The sequence below is a fragment of the Delphinus delphis genome, chromosome 7, assembly GCF_949987515.2.
Source record: "Delphinus delphis chromosome 7, mDelDel1.2, whole genome shotgun sequence".
Taxonomy (NCBI): domain Eukaryota; kingdom Metazoa; phylum Chordata; class Mammalia; order Artiodactyla; family Delphinidae; genus Delphinus; species Delphinus delphis.
In genome coordinates, this window is record NC_082689.1 from 70110359 (window position 1) to 70129648 (window position 19290).

The following is a 19290-nucleotide window of genomic DNA, read 5'->3' on the forward strand; positions in this document are numbered from 1 at the left end:
GTGTCACCTTTAAGCTTTGTGACCACTGCTTTAGGAAGATTCAAAGATGTGCAATTTACTAAACATTTTCCTACCTTCTCCCCCCACCTCCCTCCTTTGGAGCTGAGGGGCGGAGGAGGGAATTCAACGATGCTAGGAGATTTTTCGGATCTGAATGAGCCAAATATTCAGTTGAATGTAACGATTTCAAGTGCAAAGTATACAAAGCGCGAGCCGGTGGCCTCTTCTCGCCCTGTAAAAGTTCCAGAGTCTGTCTTTTCCAGTTAATACAGAAGCACAAGACACCTGACCCAGTCCTTTGTGAGCAGGTCCTGTGTGTCCTCCACGAACACCCCCACCAACGCACACCTTTTAAACTACATACATACATAAATAAATCACTGCTGCTGAGAGCCACCTCCATGAGAGAGAGCGGGAAGGGGGAGTAGTGGGGGAGAAAGGCAAGCAACTCAGCCCCCCCATCCACCCACCTCGGGAAGGTTCGGTTTCTTGGTTGAGCACAGAAACAGTGACAATCAATGATCTCCTTTTTAAGTTTTGAAATAATCATAAGCTGTCGGGCTGAAGTGCCTTAATGTAGTTGCTGTGATGTTTACGAGGTCTTCCCTAAATATTTTATCAGCGAGCTTGGTTGCAGATTATCTGAAGAGCATCTAACTGGGGGCAGGCGCCATGCATGCCTCGCATGCCACTGCACTTCCTTCTCTCTGAGGTACGGCCTTGGCGACAGGTTCAAAAGCCTCGCCAGGAAAAGAGAGGGCCGGGTCCTCGCGCAAATGGGTTCCCTAGAAGCGTTGATCTGGGGAGACAGAGTGGAAGTGGTGTCAACGCAGTGATCGTTACGGAAGACTGTGTGTGTGTGTGTGTGTGTGTGTGTGTGTGTGTGTGTGTGTGTGTGTGTGTGTGTGTGTGTGTGTGTTTAATGTTTTTATAATCTGGAGGGGAGAAAAAGAATCCATGCCAGTAATTTTAAAATGAGAAAGAATCTAAAGAGGAATAGAGAAAAGAACCAGTTTAAAAGGATGTTGGCACAAATCAATAGCACGAGGCCCAAAGCAGCACCGAGGTGTAGGAAGAAATCTCCCAGTACTGGGTCTACAGAGGAGCCCAGCCCTCCGCCCGAACCAGAGGGCCAAGAGGCTTCACCGCTCTACGCTGCTTCCCGTGGCCGGCACCCGCCAACCTGCCCTCCTGTGGCTTTCCCGGGACGCCGAGCCGCGCGGGAACTAGGAGGAGGAGCGCAGCGCCGGAGCTCAGCTCGGCCCCGCGAGCTGGCTGACTGGCGGGCCGGCTCCACGCGGGGCACTGCGGGGGCAGGCGGCGAGAGAAGCCACCCCCGCGCCCGGCGCTCGGCCCCAGGCCAGCCGCCCCGCTCTGGCTCCATTGTCTAAGGTCCCCGTAGGCTCCCCAGCACCCTGGCGGTCCCGAGAGGGAGCCGCCCACAGACCCGGGGAGCGCGGGGCGAGCGGCCGCTGGCGCGGACCCCGGGGGCACACACTCTTTCCCTGCCGGAGGCTCGGCCTGGGCGCCTCCGCCCGGTGGAGCTCGTACCTTCCTCCGAGAGAGTGCATCTGCCTTCCTCGGGCCCGGCCGCTCCCTGAGGGAGAGCGGCGCCGGGGACATTGGGTGGGTCTGGCGCTTTGCAGAGAGGGTCTAACCCGACTCGACCTGCGCCTAGGCGGGCGCATTTTGAGAGCGCCGCCTCTGGGGGCTGAGCGGCCAGCGCTGAGCCCGGACTGCGCCCCCGAGGCGGGCGGGCGCCTTGGCCGCAGAGGGCACCAGGCGTGGCAAGGCCCGGCGAGCGCGGCCCAGGGCCGGAAGGGTTGGTGCCCAGATGTCCTGGACTGGGAAAAAAAAAATACAGCCAGACCCCATTTTCCTTTCGAAAGCAAATCTCAGCTCGTGGCCAGGAAGCTTCACTAACAAGCAGGGCCTTAACTGTTGAGGCGTTGGGGTGTGGGGGGAGGGGACAGCAGCTATGACATTATTGGACGCTTGGTTTTCTTTGCCTTTTACCTTTCACCACCATTTCTCCCGAGAGCCTTTGGCCTGGTTTTGGCTACTCTCGCTTTCCCCTTTTTCGATCATTCACTTCTTTGTCCCCGAATGCCTCTCCACCCCCTCCTCGGTGGGACAGAGCCTTCAGTGTGTCGCAGAAAGGAGAGACTCTACCTGGACTCTTTTTCGGGTTTTGTTATTCCCGGTACCCTGAACTGGCTTTTTAAAAAATGAAGAATGCTAAAAATGACTGTTAAAGTAGAGGAAAGAGAGAGTGCCTCCTCCTCAGAGTTTCTAAGGAATTGGATTAGGAGATAAATGTGCATTCTCACTTAGATTACCAGTACTGAATTCAGTGATTCCTCACATACAGGCTACGTCTTTAACATATATGCTCAAGAAGGAAAACAGGCTTTTCTCAGAATCAGCACATCAGCTCTTGAATCATACTTCCATAGAGCTGGTCTTCTCAAACTTTAGAAGTGCTTATGCACCACACCAGGACTCTTGATTCGGATTCAGCAGGCCTGTATTTCTAATGAGCTCCCGGAAGACTCAGGTGCTCCTGGTACAGGCAGATGGCACTGAATAGTGAGGCTGGAGCTTTTGATGCCCCCATACTAGGCTAAGTGGAAAGCGGGAACATCTCTGTATTAGAGGCAAGAGTTTTGGTTCTACTGCTGCTTTAGTGCTGCAGAGACCGGTAAAGATGCTCACATAAACACACACACACACACACACACACACACACCCTGAAGTGGCTTATTGAGCTTGTGATTAAATAAGTTGTTTCAGTGCCTGCCTCGGCCTGGGTTATCAGGCTGCTGCTAAAATAGCTGTGCATTCCAAGAGAAAGGTGTTCACTGAGCCTTCTTAAGACATCCTCATTCTGATTGACTCCAAATCCACAAAACTGTAGGTTTTTGCTAGGAGGGATTCTGGTAAGGTTTTGAAATTGGGAACGTCTCCAACATGAACCAAGTGGGAGAACATGGTATGTGACTGTGGGAAGTCCCGGAAGATGAGGTGATCAAACAAGAAGAGCAAAAGGCAGGCCTTGTGTAAGCCTTTTCAGTCACTTTACTCACTCAGGAGCTATTTTTCAGGGGACTAAAGTGAAAGAAAGAAAAAAAAAAAAAAGTAGTTTCCAATGCAATGTTGAGAATAACCCTTGTATTACTGAGGCCTTCTTCTTTGGACATATTGTACAAAAATAATCCTGACTAGCTTTTCACACTATATGTGAAGAAGTCACAGAACCTGATTTATGTAAAGGGGAAAATCATGTATTAAAAAAACCCGGAACACTTGCACACAAGTTTAAATCAGGCAAAAGGAAAATTTCTACAAACTTCAACTCATATTTTAATTGTAAATGGTTAGCTGTTATAATCCCAACAATTAATACATATTACAAGTCCTATATAAAATATACCATCACTATATTTAAAAGAAGAAACCACAGGACAATCAAGAAATGCTCAGAATACCTTATTCCGCCAAAAACAGAGACTGTGAAACATAGTGGGAATTTAAGCCACTTCCACTTTTAGTTTCTGGTAACTTTTCATTAGGCAACCAAGAACAGCCTAGAATTATTCAAATAGGAGAGTAATTTGGTTCACCACATTATTCATACTACTCTATCAGAGGCTGAAGCTCAATTCTAAATCCCCAAGTAAATTCCCTCTTTAATGAAGCCTTAGAAACATTCTTACCATTTTTCACAAAGAGAGAGACAATTAAATCTTTGTCTCCATGCGTTTTGCACATTCTTTGGTGTACCCAGTATGGTGCTGTACCATGTGTGAGTACTTATGTACATCAGGTTAGAAACAGGTTGAGGGACGAGGTCATCTATGAAAACTGCCATTAGTCAAATTTTTGTCTTTATCAGAAAACTGGGTACTTCTAAGTTAATTTAAGAAAGATGAGAGAAAACAGTAACAAAATTACTGCTTATGTGCTCATGATATTCAATTCACATTATGGCTACGTTTCTCGTTTTGCTTTGAGGACACTGCACACCTTCTATGGCTGTTTCAGCTGGAAGTCTAGTGAAGTTTTGCAGCAGGCAATTCCCAGACAATCGCAACACTGTTGGTGGAATGTACTCTTTAAAAAAAAAAAAAATCATCAAAGTCTAAATTTAAACTGCCTCCCTTTTCTCCTTATATGTACCCCTCTGAAATACTGAAAGTATAATCTGTTAACAAGATATTGAGTATTCAATATTAACTTGTGACAAATATTTTTAATAAAATATGTCAACATTTTTCTGGGTTACTCACTAATGAGGTAGCCACTCTTTAATGGCAGTCATTTTACATTTGTGAAGTTTTGTTATCACACTGATGTTTTATGTGTTATCTTAAATTACAAAGGAAAACATATCTTTGTGTGAGATTTCCAGTGCACTGTCAAATGTTATTCTGTCAATTCCACCCAGTGCCAAAAAGACCTCAGGAGACATAGACTGTAAATGTATTTTATTTTGTAAGCAACAATCAAAATATATTTGTGTTACTGATTTCTTCAAATATTAAATGGGATCTTAACAAAATTTGTCCACTTTGATGTATTCTTATACAACTTTGGAATCTGCAAAGACCCTGACTAAAGAAACAGAAGTAATTGCACAACGGAGACTGAAGGTGTTACAGTGCTGCAAATGATGCCAGATGTCTTACATTTAACCAAATACACCTTCAGAGGTCCCTTGATTTTGAGCATTAGGAACAAGAGGACTATACACTGAAAGTATCACTAAGAGCTTTTTGCATTGCTTTATTTAAATACAACAGTATCCAACATAGCTGCTAAACACTGGACAATATTTGAAGTCATAAGTACATCCACATGTTCCTCCAAATGACGTTTGGGGTCCTAAAAGAAAAAAGGAATAAGGAAAGAAAAAGAAAAAAGAACCATATTACTGGTAGATGAATTATTTAGATTTTTTTTCAGTAGCTGATGAAATTGGTAAAGAAAGCCAAAACTAAATTTATATATATTTTACAATTTAACTTTCCCTATATATTGTTACATTTTCAGGATTTCTAAATCTGTTAAAATGTTAAGGAGCTGATAAAATAAAGACCGATTTACACAATCGATGTTATGACTCTGCAGCAGAAATGATAGTCACAAGGAATTCTATACAAATCCGAAATCATCTGATTTTTTTAAAAAAGCATAAGCATTTTATCTGTGTGTATAAGCCTGATTATGTGTGTATACTTTCTGCCATTCATATATACTGAATGTCTGAGGGGGTACTTTACTCAAAGCAGACATACCAAAAGGAAAGAGTTCAATGTGAATTCTCATCACTTCCTCTGTAATTTTAATTTAATTCCTATGTAATTTTAATATTTCAGGAATAATGCTTTAAATGATTCAGGAAATATTCTTGGATCAAAAGTCACTGTTAGTAATTTAAAAATTTAAATACAATTTGGATCAATTCTAAAATGTTAAGGATATTTCGTGTAGCTATTTTGAAAAAATGTATCACAGAAAAGAATATAGGTACAATCCATTAATTTAAACCTGATCAAATCTGTATTTGAAACATCTGAGTTAAAAACAAGACTTAAAATTGCATTGTAATAAAGGAGGTTAAGTTTAAATGCTTAATATACATTTATGTTTAAGGCTGAGCTGATTGAAATAGTTCAGCTAAATTTGAAAGCTTTGAAATAAAGGATAGATACTGCACACAATAAAAAACTTTCAACTAAACCATTATTTTCTTATATGTATTTTGCTAAAATACCAAGACTCCTAACTTTAAACAAATGTTCACCACTGAAATTACTTCTTGGCTGTTCTTTTCTAAACTACAATTTCAATACGCTTGATTTCTTTAAAATACCCAGAGATACAACACGCTACAAATAATTTCAAATAACTAGACCACAACACTAAATTTTCTTTATTTCAGAAATAAGCCTTAGGACATTTTAGGTGACAGAGACTAAGAAAGACCGGCAGGAGAAAAAGATACTGGTCTGATTCCATCATAGGCAGTTTTGCTTTTGCCACAAAGGAGGCCAAACTAGTGAAGTACTATATTTTTAAAAAATGATTCTGATGATTATTAAACTTTGCCAATTATATATATTTTCAGTTTCACTTTTAATTTCTTTGCTGCTAACTGTTAAATAGAATCTACATCAAGAAACTATAGCATCAGAGTCATTTATTCAAAAAATAGTTACTGAATGCTAGGCTCCAAGTTGGTGATCTAATATTACATATTAGACTAAAATAAGTAGTGGGAAAAGACAACAAGGGTGACTGTATCACACAGGATGAGAGAATAAGATGAATTATACCTCATTTTCGGTTTTGGAGGGTTCCTCTTGTTAATGAAACTGTAATATTCAGAATGCAGTGAGATTTGACTTCACCAATTATGATACTTAAGTCAGACCCTTGCCCCTACTGCTCTATTGGAATAACTGGTTTTGCGGTGAATTGGTAACACACTTCCCTCAGTTATCTACATTACTTCTTGTGGCAGCTGGGTGATTCTTAGAGATTTCCCATCCAAGAATGGTCCTGGCCCAAACCTACATAGCTTGTGAGATGTGATGGGATCAGAGCATATGGTAGGATGGCTGAAAGCAAAGACAGCTTAGTGTCTTGCATCTGAAATATCAAGATTCTGCCAACATCAGCAATATGATAACCATGTTCCATGAAATGAAAAAATGTAATCAACATTCTTTAAAAAACAGTCTAATTAATCTGTAGATTCTTTTAATTGGTTGCTGTGTTCCCCCCAACCTTCAGAAAAATAGGAACTAAAATATATATTTCATCTTGGGAAAAGTGAAAGAGCAAATACTTAAAACCCTTTCCCTTCACTCAGTAGAATCCAACAGGGCTCTAAGCTTTCTCAGGAATATTACCTATATATTGAAGCCTACATATTGATAAACTATATCATTTTTAAAACTGTTACATATGAAATAAACCTATCATTCTATTATCTTCATGGACAATATTATTTCAAGTAAAAATAGTGCTTGGAAAATCAACTCAGGACACAAGTTTCCTACTTTATTTCTACAAAATTGTTTTCACTAAAGATAGTATCTCACAGGTATATTTGTGATTTACTTCTCTATAGATGGCAAAAAGAATCTGACATCAAATAATTCAGGGACCTTTAAAATTAGCATCACATTTACATGACAGAAGAAAAATGTACAGTGAACAGACAGGGAAAAAAAATCACACAGGCTCCAAAATACTTTTAACTCTACAAGAGCATGTTATTATGTGAATGCATAACCTATTACAGTACACCTCACCTGCTTGCCAACATTCTTTATTGCCAGCTGTTCAGGTGTCATCTTATCTTCTTCTTCTACAGCCTGTGAATGAAACACAAAGGACAGAGTTTCAAATTCTAAATGTACTTTTCCCACTGCTGAATAATCATCAGATAATGATGATCATAATTTTCATTCACAGAACCTTTTATTCAAGTAATTTATTGCACAAAAAAGTAATTCTGCTAATCTTCAGAAGAGCCTTCAGGGTAATAAAAACTATAACCACCATCATTTTGAAAACAGACTTAAGAAATTTGTAAAAGACATTGAAAATATCCAATTGGACCACCAAATGGAAGTGGTAACCATTTGAAAACTGTTACGGAATTATCTGAGGGATGGCCAAACTGGAGGATGGAAGACCCCCTAAGGGAGCTGCTTGTGGCACTGGGGTACTAACTACTCCCATTCTGTCTCCTTTTTCTTTTCCTACTTTCACTATGGCTCTCCCCCAACTTCCTATTATCTTTGTCACCTTTTTCTTGTCAACCAAACTGTGCATACCCAGTATCTAACTATCAGTAACACTTAGGATCAAAGGACCTGCTACTGACTTTTGATCCACAGCTAACAAATCATATAGTGTAATCCCTTAATACCTTCACATATTTAAATCTGTAAAAGTAATAGATATACTCAGAAAAAATTCTCAGTTCTCCACATGAATGATCTTTAATAATCATGAAGAAATAGAGTAATCTGAAGTTTTCAACATCAAAAAAATTACTTGAAACAAATGCCAAATCAAATAAAAATTAATTCAACCAAACCATATACACAAACCACTTTCTACTATTTTCAAAGCCAGCTACAAACTTTTATGCGTATGACCATAAATTTTCTAGCAGAATAATTTTGAAGTAATTACAGCATTTACATTAGCTACCAATATTGCCCTCTACCCTAATAATGCACCACTGTGTAACCTCTTTATTGAGAATTCTAAGTTTAAGCAACCTCCTTCGTAACAGTTTTGGGTATGGTACTGCCTGAAGCTAGGGCCCTGCATCAGGTGAACTCCTGGTCTATGATTTATCCACAGCATTAGATAAATGGAAAATGAAGAAAATTTAAGTATCACCAATCTTAAGAAGTAATACCATAGCACTTAATATGGTTACAAAGGGAGTGAGAAAACAGGGGCAGAAAGCAGGAAACCAAAATCCCAGTGAGGGTTAGATTTGGATACTCTAAACTTAATCATCTCGCAGCTGCCAAATTTCTTCATGTGTGAACAATGAACACGTAGGAAATGCAATCATCAGACATTTCCCATAAACTGGGAAGTTTGGCTGCATTTCACACCTTCTTAATAGTTTTGTAAACAGAGAACTTGAAAATGAGCAAAGATGGCAAGTATCTAATTTTATAAACGGACAAACTATCTGGAGAATTTTCCGCAGTAGAATCTGCCTAAAGAGAAAAGACAGTGAATAAGTATTGCATCTACTGATTATTATAGGATACTTATTTACAACACATCATTAGGAAATACATTTATGACTCATAAAACTAAAAAGGGGAAAATAAGTTAATAACACTCCAAATCTAGAATTCCCTAGACAGAGAATATATTCATTTTCAGAGTCAGATGTCACTCCTATTATTCGCAGCTAGTTAAAAAAAGTATCTTCTAACTGGAAAATTGCTTCTCCTACTATCTCAGTGTTTTACATATACAGAAACACTGGCAACGCATAAAAAGTTTGTCTTTCTAAATTACTTTTACAAATCATGACACTATACCTTACCAACCTGAAAACATATTAGATAAATGGAACAATTCACATTAAGTCTGTACTCTATATCCATTCAGTGTTAGTTCTATGCACACGCCAACAATAGTACTTTACGGTACTGGAAGGAGGTAAGGGTTTTGGAATTTGGCTCAAAATACCAATCCATGTACAAAATAGTTATTATGGAGTATTTTGGAGTGTTGCAAATATCAAAGATGGCAGACATGCAAAGATGAAAGTAAAAAAGCACTTAAAGCATTGATCTTATTTGAAAGGTTAAACAGAATATAAAAAGCTCTAACTCAATTTAAAAAATCTTTTATATCATTTAACCACTTTACCAATTAGTTTTTCCATTTCCTATAATTAAAAGAGAGAGTTCACAAACTCTTTGAGAAGTGCAGATGGTAAAAAGTACTCCCAGCCATAGATGCCATCTGGAAAATGAGGAGCAGCTGTAGATTTAGGCATATACTAAGGTTGCAAACCCCCATGACAAAAGAGTAAGCACATCTCTTACACTCTGAGATAGACCAGATCATCACATTAAACCCCTAAATATTTTCTCCAGCTACCTAAGTTACCTTTATCTCATCTATCATCTGAGCAAGACCAGTTTGCCTTCATTCATAGCTCTAATCTGGCTAGTCACCAGGAAAAATTAAGAAATGGTAGCAGCAGAAACAAATGAAATTCAGGCACAGGCAGTGTCCTTACTAGGGGAACTTCTGTGTTTATGGCAACTTCTGTGATTTGGCATCAAATTTTGCTTTTGCATTCGTGCTCTTCGGTTTACTCAACCAACAAAAAAGCACTGAAAATGTTTGTGGCTATTCACACTAGAAACGTTTTTAACAGTTTATCAACAAAGACCCCCAGATGGCTATCCCATCATGCACGGTCTGCACAGTTCTAAGAAATTCCTGGAATTTGGTCTGTTGTGTTATCATAATCCCCTCAGATGTACCCCCCATCTTAAAGAGGCTTTTACTAAAGCCATTAACCTCATTATCTTTTTCCTGGTAAGAGTCAAATTTCTCAAATGGAAAATCTGTGTTTCAAATTCTACCATTTTATTTACCTTCTAACAAACATGGATTGGACCCTTAGCACTTCATGAGTACTCTTTTAAGGATCTCCACCTGGCAAATTCCAATGGACTCAGTTTACTTGAACTTTCTGAACACCTTTTCCAATACCCCTTTTCTCTTCTAATCCTTTAACCTCTGCTTTCATGACACCATGTCTCTTATTTCACTTTATATGTCATATCTATTCCATTCCTTGGGCTTCTTTTTTTCCCTTTGATATGTTTGCAGTGTTCACTCTCAACATGTCATGCTTCCATTTAAGCACATGCTTTGTAAAATCACCTATATGGTATATTTTTTCACCATTAAACAATCTCTGCATAAACTGCTAGTGAACGTAATATAGGCATTTTAGTTCTTTCTTGATTTTCATAAAAAGTCAATGCATTGACTATATAACTGAAAATCACATTATGGGTTATGGGGATAGAGAATAAGTTTAAAGAAATGGCTTTTATAAAACATACTTGGGAAAGCAAAATTAACGAACATGAAACAATTAGAAAACTATATGAGAAAGTATTACAGGTGTGAATATGGAGAACAAAAAAGTGGGTTCCCTACAACCATTAGTAATTAAACATTAACATGTACATATTAATTTACTGAATCCTTAAAACATCCCAGTGAAGTAATCTACATTTTACATAAAGAAATTAGGCACTATCTCCTATATGTTAATTCCAGCAATACTTTTACTATAAATTTTTTTTCTAACTCTCCTTTTGAAAGTGCTTATAACGCTCTAGTACATTCTATGTATGTCCTCAACAGTAGAATTTTCCTCATTTTATACATTCAGTAAGTAACTATTAAGTACTCACTATGAGTAAGACAGTTCTTGCTCTTCAAGAAGCTTGCATTTGGGTTTTACTTTACCTGCCTGTAAATCTCAAATTATAATGCAATATGAAATATACAAAAAAGGAGTGTGCCCAACTGATGGGGACAATATAGCCACACAGCCAATAAGCAATGAAACTGTGAGTTAAATACAGTCTTATCTATCTCCAAAGACCTCAAAGCAACATTCATGGCAATTCGGGAAATCATTACTTTTTAATGACACATCCTGAATAAAGCCAAACCCATGATTTATTAAGTGACCCAGAATACGTAAATTCCTTCTAAAAATATTATAAGGAATCCAATTTTAAAATATAATTATATAAAATAGAGATATAAAATAAACATCATGTGTGTGCCCATACAAGTGTGTGTATGTATAATAGAAACTGCAGTTTAGACTGTTGAAAAAACTTTCTATGGCAGAGTCTACTGCTAGTTGCCTACCTAATACACATCTTCTTTTATAATATAGCTCTAATTTTATTAAAGGCAGTAATGCTCACAGGTAAAAGACTATATAGCCTTTCTCAAAGCAAAGTATGTCCACGTGATTAAGTTCTGCCAATGAGATATAATCAGAAGTGCTGGGTGGGACTTATAGGAAGGATCCTGAACAGGAATTGATTTAGTTGAGAGGTCTCTCTCTTTTGCCCTTGCATTTCTTCCTGTTGCTTGGAACTCAGATGGGATGGCTAAAGCTTTAGCAATCACCATGAATCATGAGGAGATCTAAACGATGGAAGCCAATACAAGGAAAGTGGAGCAAAAGATGGAGATATCTGGGTATGTAAATGTAATAACTTCAAAGTTTCACATGGACTTGAACTGCAAGAGATGTACATTCCTATCCTCTTTAAGCCATTGCTACCTCAAGCTAACACAATAGATATAAATAACACCTGCTTAGTGCAAAAACTAAAAAGAATCCAGGATTTACATAAAGTATAAAATTCCCCTACCTTCCACCTGAGAGGTGACACTGTTAACAGCATAATACGTTGAGATATATGTGAGACAGAGAGGTATCATTGAAAAATGGAGGGAAGGTAACATAGTAGGGACTTTTCATATTGTTACACAATTTCATTTTATACACATAACATCAAGTTTTAAATATTTCTCTAAGTTGGTACTTGTAGAATTTCATTCTTCATAATAAATCCTTAAAAGAGAACACGTTGGCTTAAAGAGTTATATGCACTTAAAATTTAAAGATAAAATGGGAGATGGCCTTCAAAAATGTCATATATCACTTTTTTATTTTCCTACTAGTGGCGCATTCTCCCAAACCATTTTTTTTTAATTTGAAAAGAAAAAAAAAATCTTATACTTTTAACTTTTTTCTTTGAATACTTAATAAGATTGAATTCTTTTTCATGTTTATATGCCATTCATCTTCAGTGAATTTTCCAGCTCTGTTGTCCAATTTATTATCCTTTCTTTATATTTTATAGGAATTCTTTGTCTGTTATGTACTTTTTGGATACTAGCCTTTTCTGTGTTATAGGTACAAATATTTTCTGCCAGTCTGACTCCTAATAAGCATTTAATAAATGTTATTTTTATTGCAGGTAAACTTTACTGTCAAGTTATCAAAATTTAAAAGCTCACTGATATTCTTACTAGCACTAAAGTAACCTTTGGGAAGCTTGACCACAGCTTTACAAATACTAAGTCTTACTTTTGGAAATGGGAATTTATTCACAATGTTTTTAGCATTTTTCAAAGAAGTCATATATACATATTTATGCATTTACATTTTTTATGGTAGTTATTCCTAAATACTTTGTAATTTTGGATGCTTCTGTAAACTGATTTGCCTTTTATATATATATACATATATATATATATATATATATATACATATTTTTTTTTTTTTTTGTGGTACGCGGGCCTCTCACTGTTGTGGCCTCTCCTGTCGTGGAGCACAGGCTCCGGACACGCAGGCTCAGCGTCCATGGCTCGTGGGCCCAGCCGCTCCACGGCATGTGGGATCTTCCAGGACTGGGGCATGAACCCGCGTCCCCTGCATCGGCAGGCGGACTCTCAACCACTGTGCCACCAGGGAAGCCCTGCCTTTTATATTTTTCAACTGGTTTCAGCCTATGTAACTGCATGGCTACATAATTCTCAATCATAATAGTTCTAATAGTATTCTAGTTTAGTTTCATGTATTTCTATGCTTGATTGCAAACATATCCTATCATACTTAAATAATGATAATCTGGCCTGGTTTCCCAATATTTATATCTTATTTTGTTTTTCTTATCTTATTGCACTAGCACAAAACAAGACCTTCTTATTTAATACAGCTACTTTGATAAACCAAATGTAATCATATAATTACATATTTTGTATGTAATTACATAAAAGTTGCATCCAAACCTTCTTTCAGGTTCCTAAGTAGGCAGTTTTTCTACCTGAAAAGTAAACTGTCAGATCCCTGAATTTATAGGGCTACATGCTTGAAAACAAAGCAAACTTTTATGTGTCTATGCTATTCTTAAAAAAGTCTTTTACAATTCATTTTTTCACTGGCAGATTCATTTACAAATATCCAATCAAATGTTATCAATATTAAAATACTGATACATCTTGGCACGAATAAACTAGGAGATTTGGAATAAAAGAGTTGTGGGTGCTAAAGTTCAGTAACTAGAGAAATCAATGACTAATAATCAAGCAGAACGTCTGCGTGGACTTCAGACTTGAAATCAAAAAGTTGGTACAAAGGAATTTAATTATTTTCTAACCTTCTTTCACTTTAGGAGCTAACTGGCACGTAACAGTAATTACCTTAGTTTAAAACACCAACCAATTAAAAAGAATACTATGAAGAACTGGTTGTATGGGCCTTTCTTTTTATATTTTAAGTGTTACTAAAAACTCCACCACATTCTCTTTCAATCACAGAGGGAATTACAGCCCCAAATTTGGACTCCTTCATATCACAGCTTATACATTGTTTTCACTTTATAACCAAACCTTACAAATTTTTGAGTACTTCAGAGATTTTTTAAAACTGTAAAATAGCAAAAACTTCTGTGGATGGGCAGCAGTAACCATAAATAGGTTATTTCCTGGCAGTAGTACCAATAAGAATTTACTTAAACTTGTAATGTTACAGAGAAATGAAAACCATTCCTACAGTCCACTGAATAATAACTTAAATTTCTTTAAAGGTTAATTTATAAAAGGTTAACTGTTTTAAATAGGATGAACTATTGTTTTCTCTTTAATCTCCACAGCATGAAAACATACACTAGAAAGATTAAATATATATATATATTTTCCCTACAATCTAGAAGCAATGGGAATTTCCAGCTGGAACACTACATATAAATCAGGGCATGCTCTTCAAAGCCAAACCTAATTCTGCTGGAATTTAGCTTGTATGGGCCCATCAACATTTTTTCAAAGCTCAATTCTCTCAAAAGGCTTGTTGTTAACACTTGGCAAATCTTATACACCGTCCCTTGGTTAATATTTATTTTGTAAGATGTGTTTAATTTAAAAAGTAAAATATTACTTTTTTGGTGTGTGCCAACCAATATCAACTTTAACTGTCTCCAAAAGCTCTAGCCCCCACCATTAATTTTTAGTCCCACATAGTAAACTGCTTGTTTAAACTTTTTTTTTCTTTTTTTTGGTCGAGCCATGATTTGTGGGATCTTAGTACCCTGACCAGGGGTTGAACCTGCACCCTCGGCAGTGCAAGTGCAGAGTCCTAACCACTGGACCGCCAGGGAATTCCCTGCTTGTTTAATCTCTTCATCTTCTTTCTCAATCTTTCTACTTCTACTTAAATTGGAAATGTTAATGCTACCAACATACTTCTGGTCACCTAGGCAGGAGACATTTAACTCATCTTTGATTCCTTCTTCTTCTACTTTATCTATCCAACTGGCACCATGTTTTATTTTATTAGTCTATTGATACCTCCCTTCCCACTGCCACTACAGTAATTCACACACTTAGTACCTTTTGTTTGGGTAATAGCAAGCTCCTCCTAAATATAGAATCTCCATTTCAAATCTCCTCTTACAACACTCTTTCTTCTATAGCCTTGTCAAATTATGTTTCTAAAGTCAGGTTCTGGGTATACCATGCCCCTGATCAAAAATAACTCTATCATGATTCTCCAAACTCTGTTACTTGACTTCAGTAACTTTAAAAATCTTTATTCCCCACTATTCACCCTTTTACGTACACCCTTCTCATGTACTCTAGCCAAACACAGTTTCCTAAAGATGCCCTTGCTTTTCTGTCTCCTAGTCTTGCTCATGATGTTCAGTTGGCCTAGGGTAACATTCCTTTGTACGTCCAAATCTTATTCATGCTTTAACGTCCAGTTCAAATGTTATTCTCTAAAGACATCATCCTGGGTCTGTACCAGCTGAAAGCAAAAGCCTTTGAACTTCTACAGGACTTCACATGGACTTCTCTATGGCAGTGTTCTCTAACTTCTAACTTGAATGAGTATACAAATCTCTTGGAAATCTTGTTAAAATGTTGATTCTGATTTAGAAGGTCAAACACCTGCATTTCTAACAAGATCCCAAGTGATACTGATGCAGCTGGTCTGTGGACAATCTGAATACTAAGGTGTTATCAAACACACGAATTTTGGTCAAGTACTCTGGTTATGAACTTTTCTTAATGCCCCTGTTTTCCTAAAAATGAAGGAAGGATCCCTGTTTTCCACTGCAAATTGTACAGAAGATATTTGATAAGTATCTGTAAGCATAACACTGTATAGTATGTATATGTTTTACAAATTGCAGGTTTTCAACCCATTAATAGGTTGCAAACTATATGTCGATGTATATAATATGTATGTATATAACTGAAACAGTATGAAATTGAGTCAAATGAGAAAGAAAATAGAATATAACCACTTGTAATAAGGGTAAATATTGCTTCATAAAACTTTTGTTGCAATATATATACACACATACATATACATTTGCAGGTACTGGGTCAAATGTAAAATCTATTTTTTATATGGGTTTTGGTCAAAAAAGTTGAAAAATACATGTTATGAGTTGAATCATGTCCCCCCTAAAAGGATACATTGAAGTCATAACCCTGGTTAGAGATTAGAGTTATGCTGCCACAAGCCAAGGAATGCCTGGGGACCAAGAGAAGCTAGAAAAAAAAAGAAGGATGCTCCCCACTAGAAGCTTCACAGGGGGCATGGCCCTATCAGTACCTTGACTTTGGACTTCTAGCTTCAGAATTGTGAGGGAATAAATTTGTTGTTTTAAGTCACCCATTATATGGTAGTTTGTGATTGCAATGCTAGGAAACTGATACAATACAGAAGATACACTTTAGTCTTGGTCAAGTATTCTCTTAATTTCAGAATTGTAAAAGAACATAAATCTATAAACAAAATGTTATCATGGCCACATATACTTTAGCATACAATAAATATTTTCAGGAGATTGTGAAAAATGTAACTTTTTTACATCCTCAATATGAAGTGGTCTCTCTTTGCTACTCTTTACATCATCCTGTTTATTGTCTTCACAGCACTAATTACAATGTATTATGTTGTGTTTATTTGTTTACTTTCTGTTTCCCCTACCAGAAAATAAATTCCATGAGGATAGGTCTTATTTTTTTACCATATCCCCAGCACCTGGCACATAGCAGGTTTTCAATAAATACGTATTAAATGAAAAACAGAGAAGTTCATAGAATAAGTTATATGTTATCAAGTATTAAATGCTGTTGTTGTTCACATCTCCTTGTTCCTCCTTCCCTTCCAAGAAAAAGTCCTCTGAATAATGAAGAGATTTCAATTGTAAAGCTATTTACAACAGGGGTTGGCAAACTATAAGCCACGGGTCAAATCTAGCCAACTGCCTGTTTTAGTAAATAATGTTTTACTAGGACATAGCCTCACTCATCCCTTTACGTAGTGTCTGTGGCTACTTTTACACTGTAACAGCAGGGTTGAGTAGTTGCAACAGACTGGATGGCTTATAAAGCCTAAAATATTTACTATCTGGTCTACAAAATAGGCCATTCTACTCTTAACTATTTATATTTATACAATGCCTGATATCTAATCATATATATTCTAAAGATTATAAGAAATAAATGTTGAAAGTAAGTTTTTACCTTATTGTAATTTTTGGCTAATTCCAACATCTCTTTTACCACTGATTCATTGTGTTTACAGTGTTCACTGTAGTCCTGAAGTGTCAAACCTTCCATCCAACTCTTCTTATGCAAATTTAACAACATCTAAAAAATATAAAGAAAAATTAATTATTTTCCTGTATTGAGAAAATTTCCTTTATTTGTCTTGAGAAACAACTTTACAAACAACTTTTGGAATTAGTGAATTTAAGTTTAATTTTATTAATTTAAATAAACTCTAATAAGTATCCTTCTAAATTTATATTAATAAAATCTAAGGAATACTCCAACTCATGGCCTTTGCATTTGCTGTCCCTTTGCCTCAAAGGCTATTTTTCTTATCTTTCTATGGCTTACACTTCTCACTTCCTTAGATATAGCTGCCATTCCTCACCACTATATAATAAAGCCACCCCATACCATCTAAACATCTTTCTTTCCTTAACTTGCTTTATTATTTTTATAACACTATAAACAGCTGAAATTTTTGTTTTCTTGTTTAGTGCATTTCTCTCCCATTAAAGAGAAATCAAGGCAAGGACTCTGCTCTGTTTACTTCAAGATTACCAAGGTCTAGATTCTAGAATCTAGATCATAATCTAATCATAGCAAATACTAAATAAGCATATGTTGAATGAATGAAACTACTATGTTACACACAGGATTTCTAATAGTTTATATAGCCCTGCTCTCAAATGCCGAGATAAGGAGGTAAATGCCTCCATTTACTGAATGACTGTGTCAATCTTTCTGAGTCCCTGTTTACATATCTATGAACTGAAGGCTTGTATTAGATAATCTTTAAATTTTCTTCAAATTCTAATATTCCATCTATAATTTAAAATTTTTGAACTTCTTTATACCAGAATGAAAAGTCGTAAAACTGGGAAGGAAATCACAGATCCATCCACTTTGCAATCACATCAGCAAACTGGGATCAGACCCTATTAGTAGTGATCATGGAACTAAACACTTTAGTTCATTATTTCTCAAACTGGACTCCTAATTCTGAATACGTATTCTTCGAAGTTCGTAAGTTTTCAAGTTCAGAGTCTTAAGACAGTTTTTCTTAAAAGTCCTACTCTATAATGTCCTTCAGTTGAGGATAATCATTGAATAAGAAGAGTTTTCTAAACAATTGATAAAATTATGCAATGTGAAAAAAAAAACGGTACCTACAGAATGACTATTGCTCTTTTGCTATGAGAACCAGTATACTTTAAGTAAGATCCACAAGCTATGAGGATCTAAAGACATAGTCGGAAGTGTATGAGTTTAGTTTAGAACAATTATTTGTTTAGAGGTTTGCAGCTAAAAGTGGTACAAAGTTTTCCTTATGCTGGAGAATAAGCTGCATGTCAAAATCACCTATGAGAATTTTCAAGACACAAAAGATCCGTATTCCTCCATGCCCCTCCTAGGGCCCATGGAAGCAAGAGTAGTTTGGAAAAAAACTGGAAAATTCCTGCACATGTAACCCGAATTTCTTGGATTGCTTCCCATCTTCGCCAGTGACAGTGTTTTAGAAAATACATCCTCAAGAAATTTTGGTGCAGCTGCAACTACCTATGCTATAAAACTACCTATAATTAAGTGTTGAGAATTGGATTTTTCTACACTTCAGAAGCAAACAAAGAAAGTTCCCACAGAGCAGGAGAATAATTCTACCATGCCTGGACAAAGATTGGATTGGGCCCCTCAGGTAACACTTGGAGTTAAGTATACAGGTTGGTGAGATAAGAGTAAAGGCAGGGCTTTGAGTATCAAGAAAGCACCTGAACTGAGCTATACTAGGAACATAAACAAAATATTAATTAATTTATGTAAGTATTTATATGTGTGTTTTTTATACCAAGGATGGTGGCTAAGTTTATGGGGTACCATAAAGGAAAAAAAGAAAAAGAAAATTTGATGTAATTAGATGGATATTTCCAAATAGCTGGGTGTCAGACTGATAAAATATTTATATATCTGAATGAATTTTTCAGTTTATGTCTGAGTGGTACCCTTTTATCCCACAGCCTGTACCTATTCTACATAAAATTAAAATAAGTGTTGAAAATGTACTTCAAGCTATCAACTAAATCTACCACAGGTGATATGAACTTTGGGACA

General features: G+C 36.8%; 1 protein-coding gene across 1 annotated transcript in view; it reads right to left on the bottom strand.

Moving 5' to 3' along the window:
* Window positions 1-3345: 3345 nt before the first annotated feature.
* Window positions 3346-19290, bottom strand: part of PSMD14 (proteasome 26S subunit, non-ATPase 14) — a 96586-nt gene continuing 80641 nt past the window's right edge. Inside the window, exons 10-12 of the mRNA XM_060016686.2 lie at window positions 17155-17280; window positions 7323-7385; window positions 3346-4884 (exon numbers count right to left, since the gene is read on the bottom strand). Of these exons, the coding sequence (XP_059872669.1) occupies window positions 4786-4884; window positions 7323-7385; window positions 17155-17280 (288 nt within the window). The 3' untranslated portion in view covers window positions 3346-4785. The remainder of the gene's footprint in view (window positions 4885-7322; window positions 7386-17154; window positions 17281-19290) is intronic.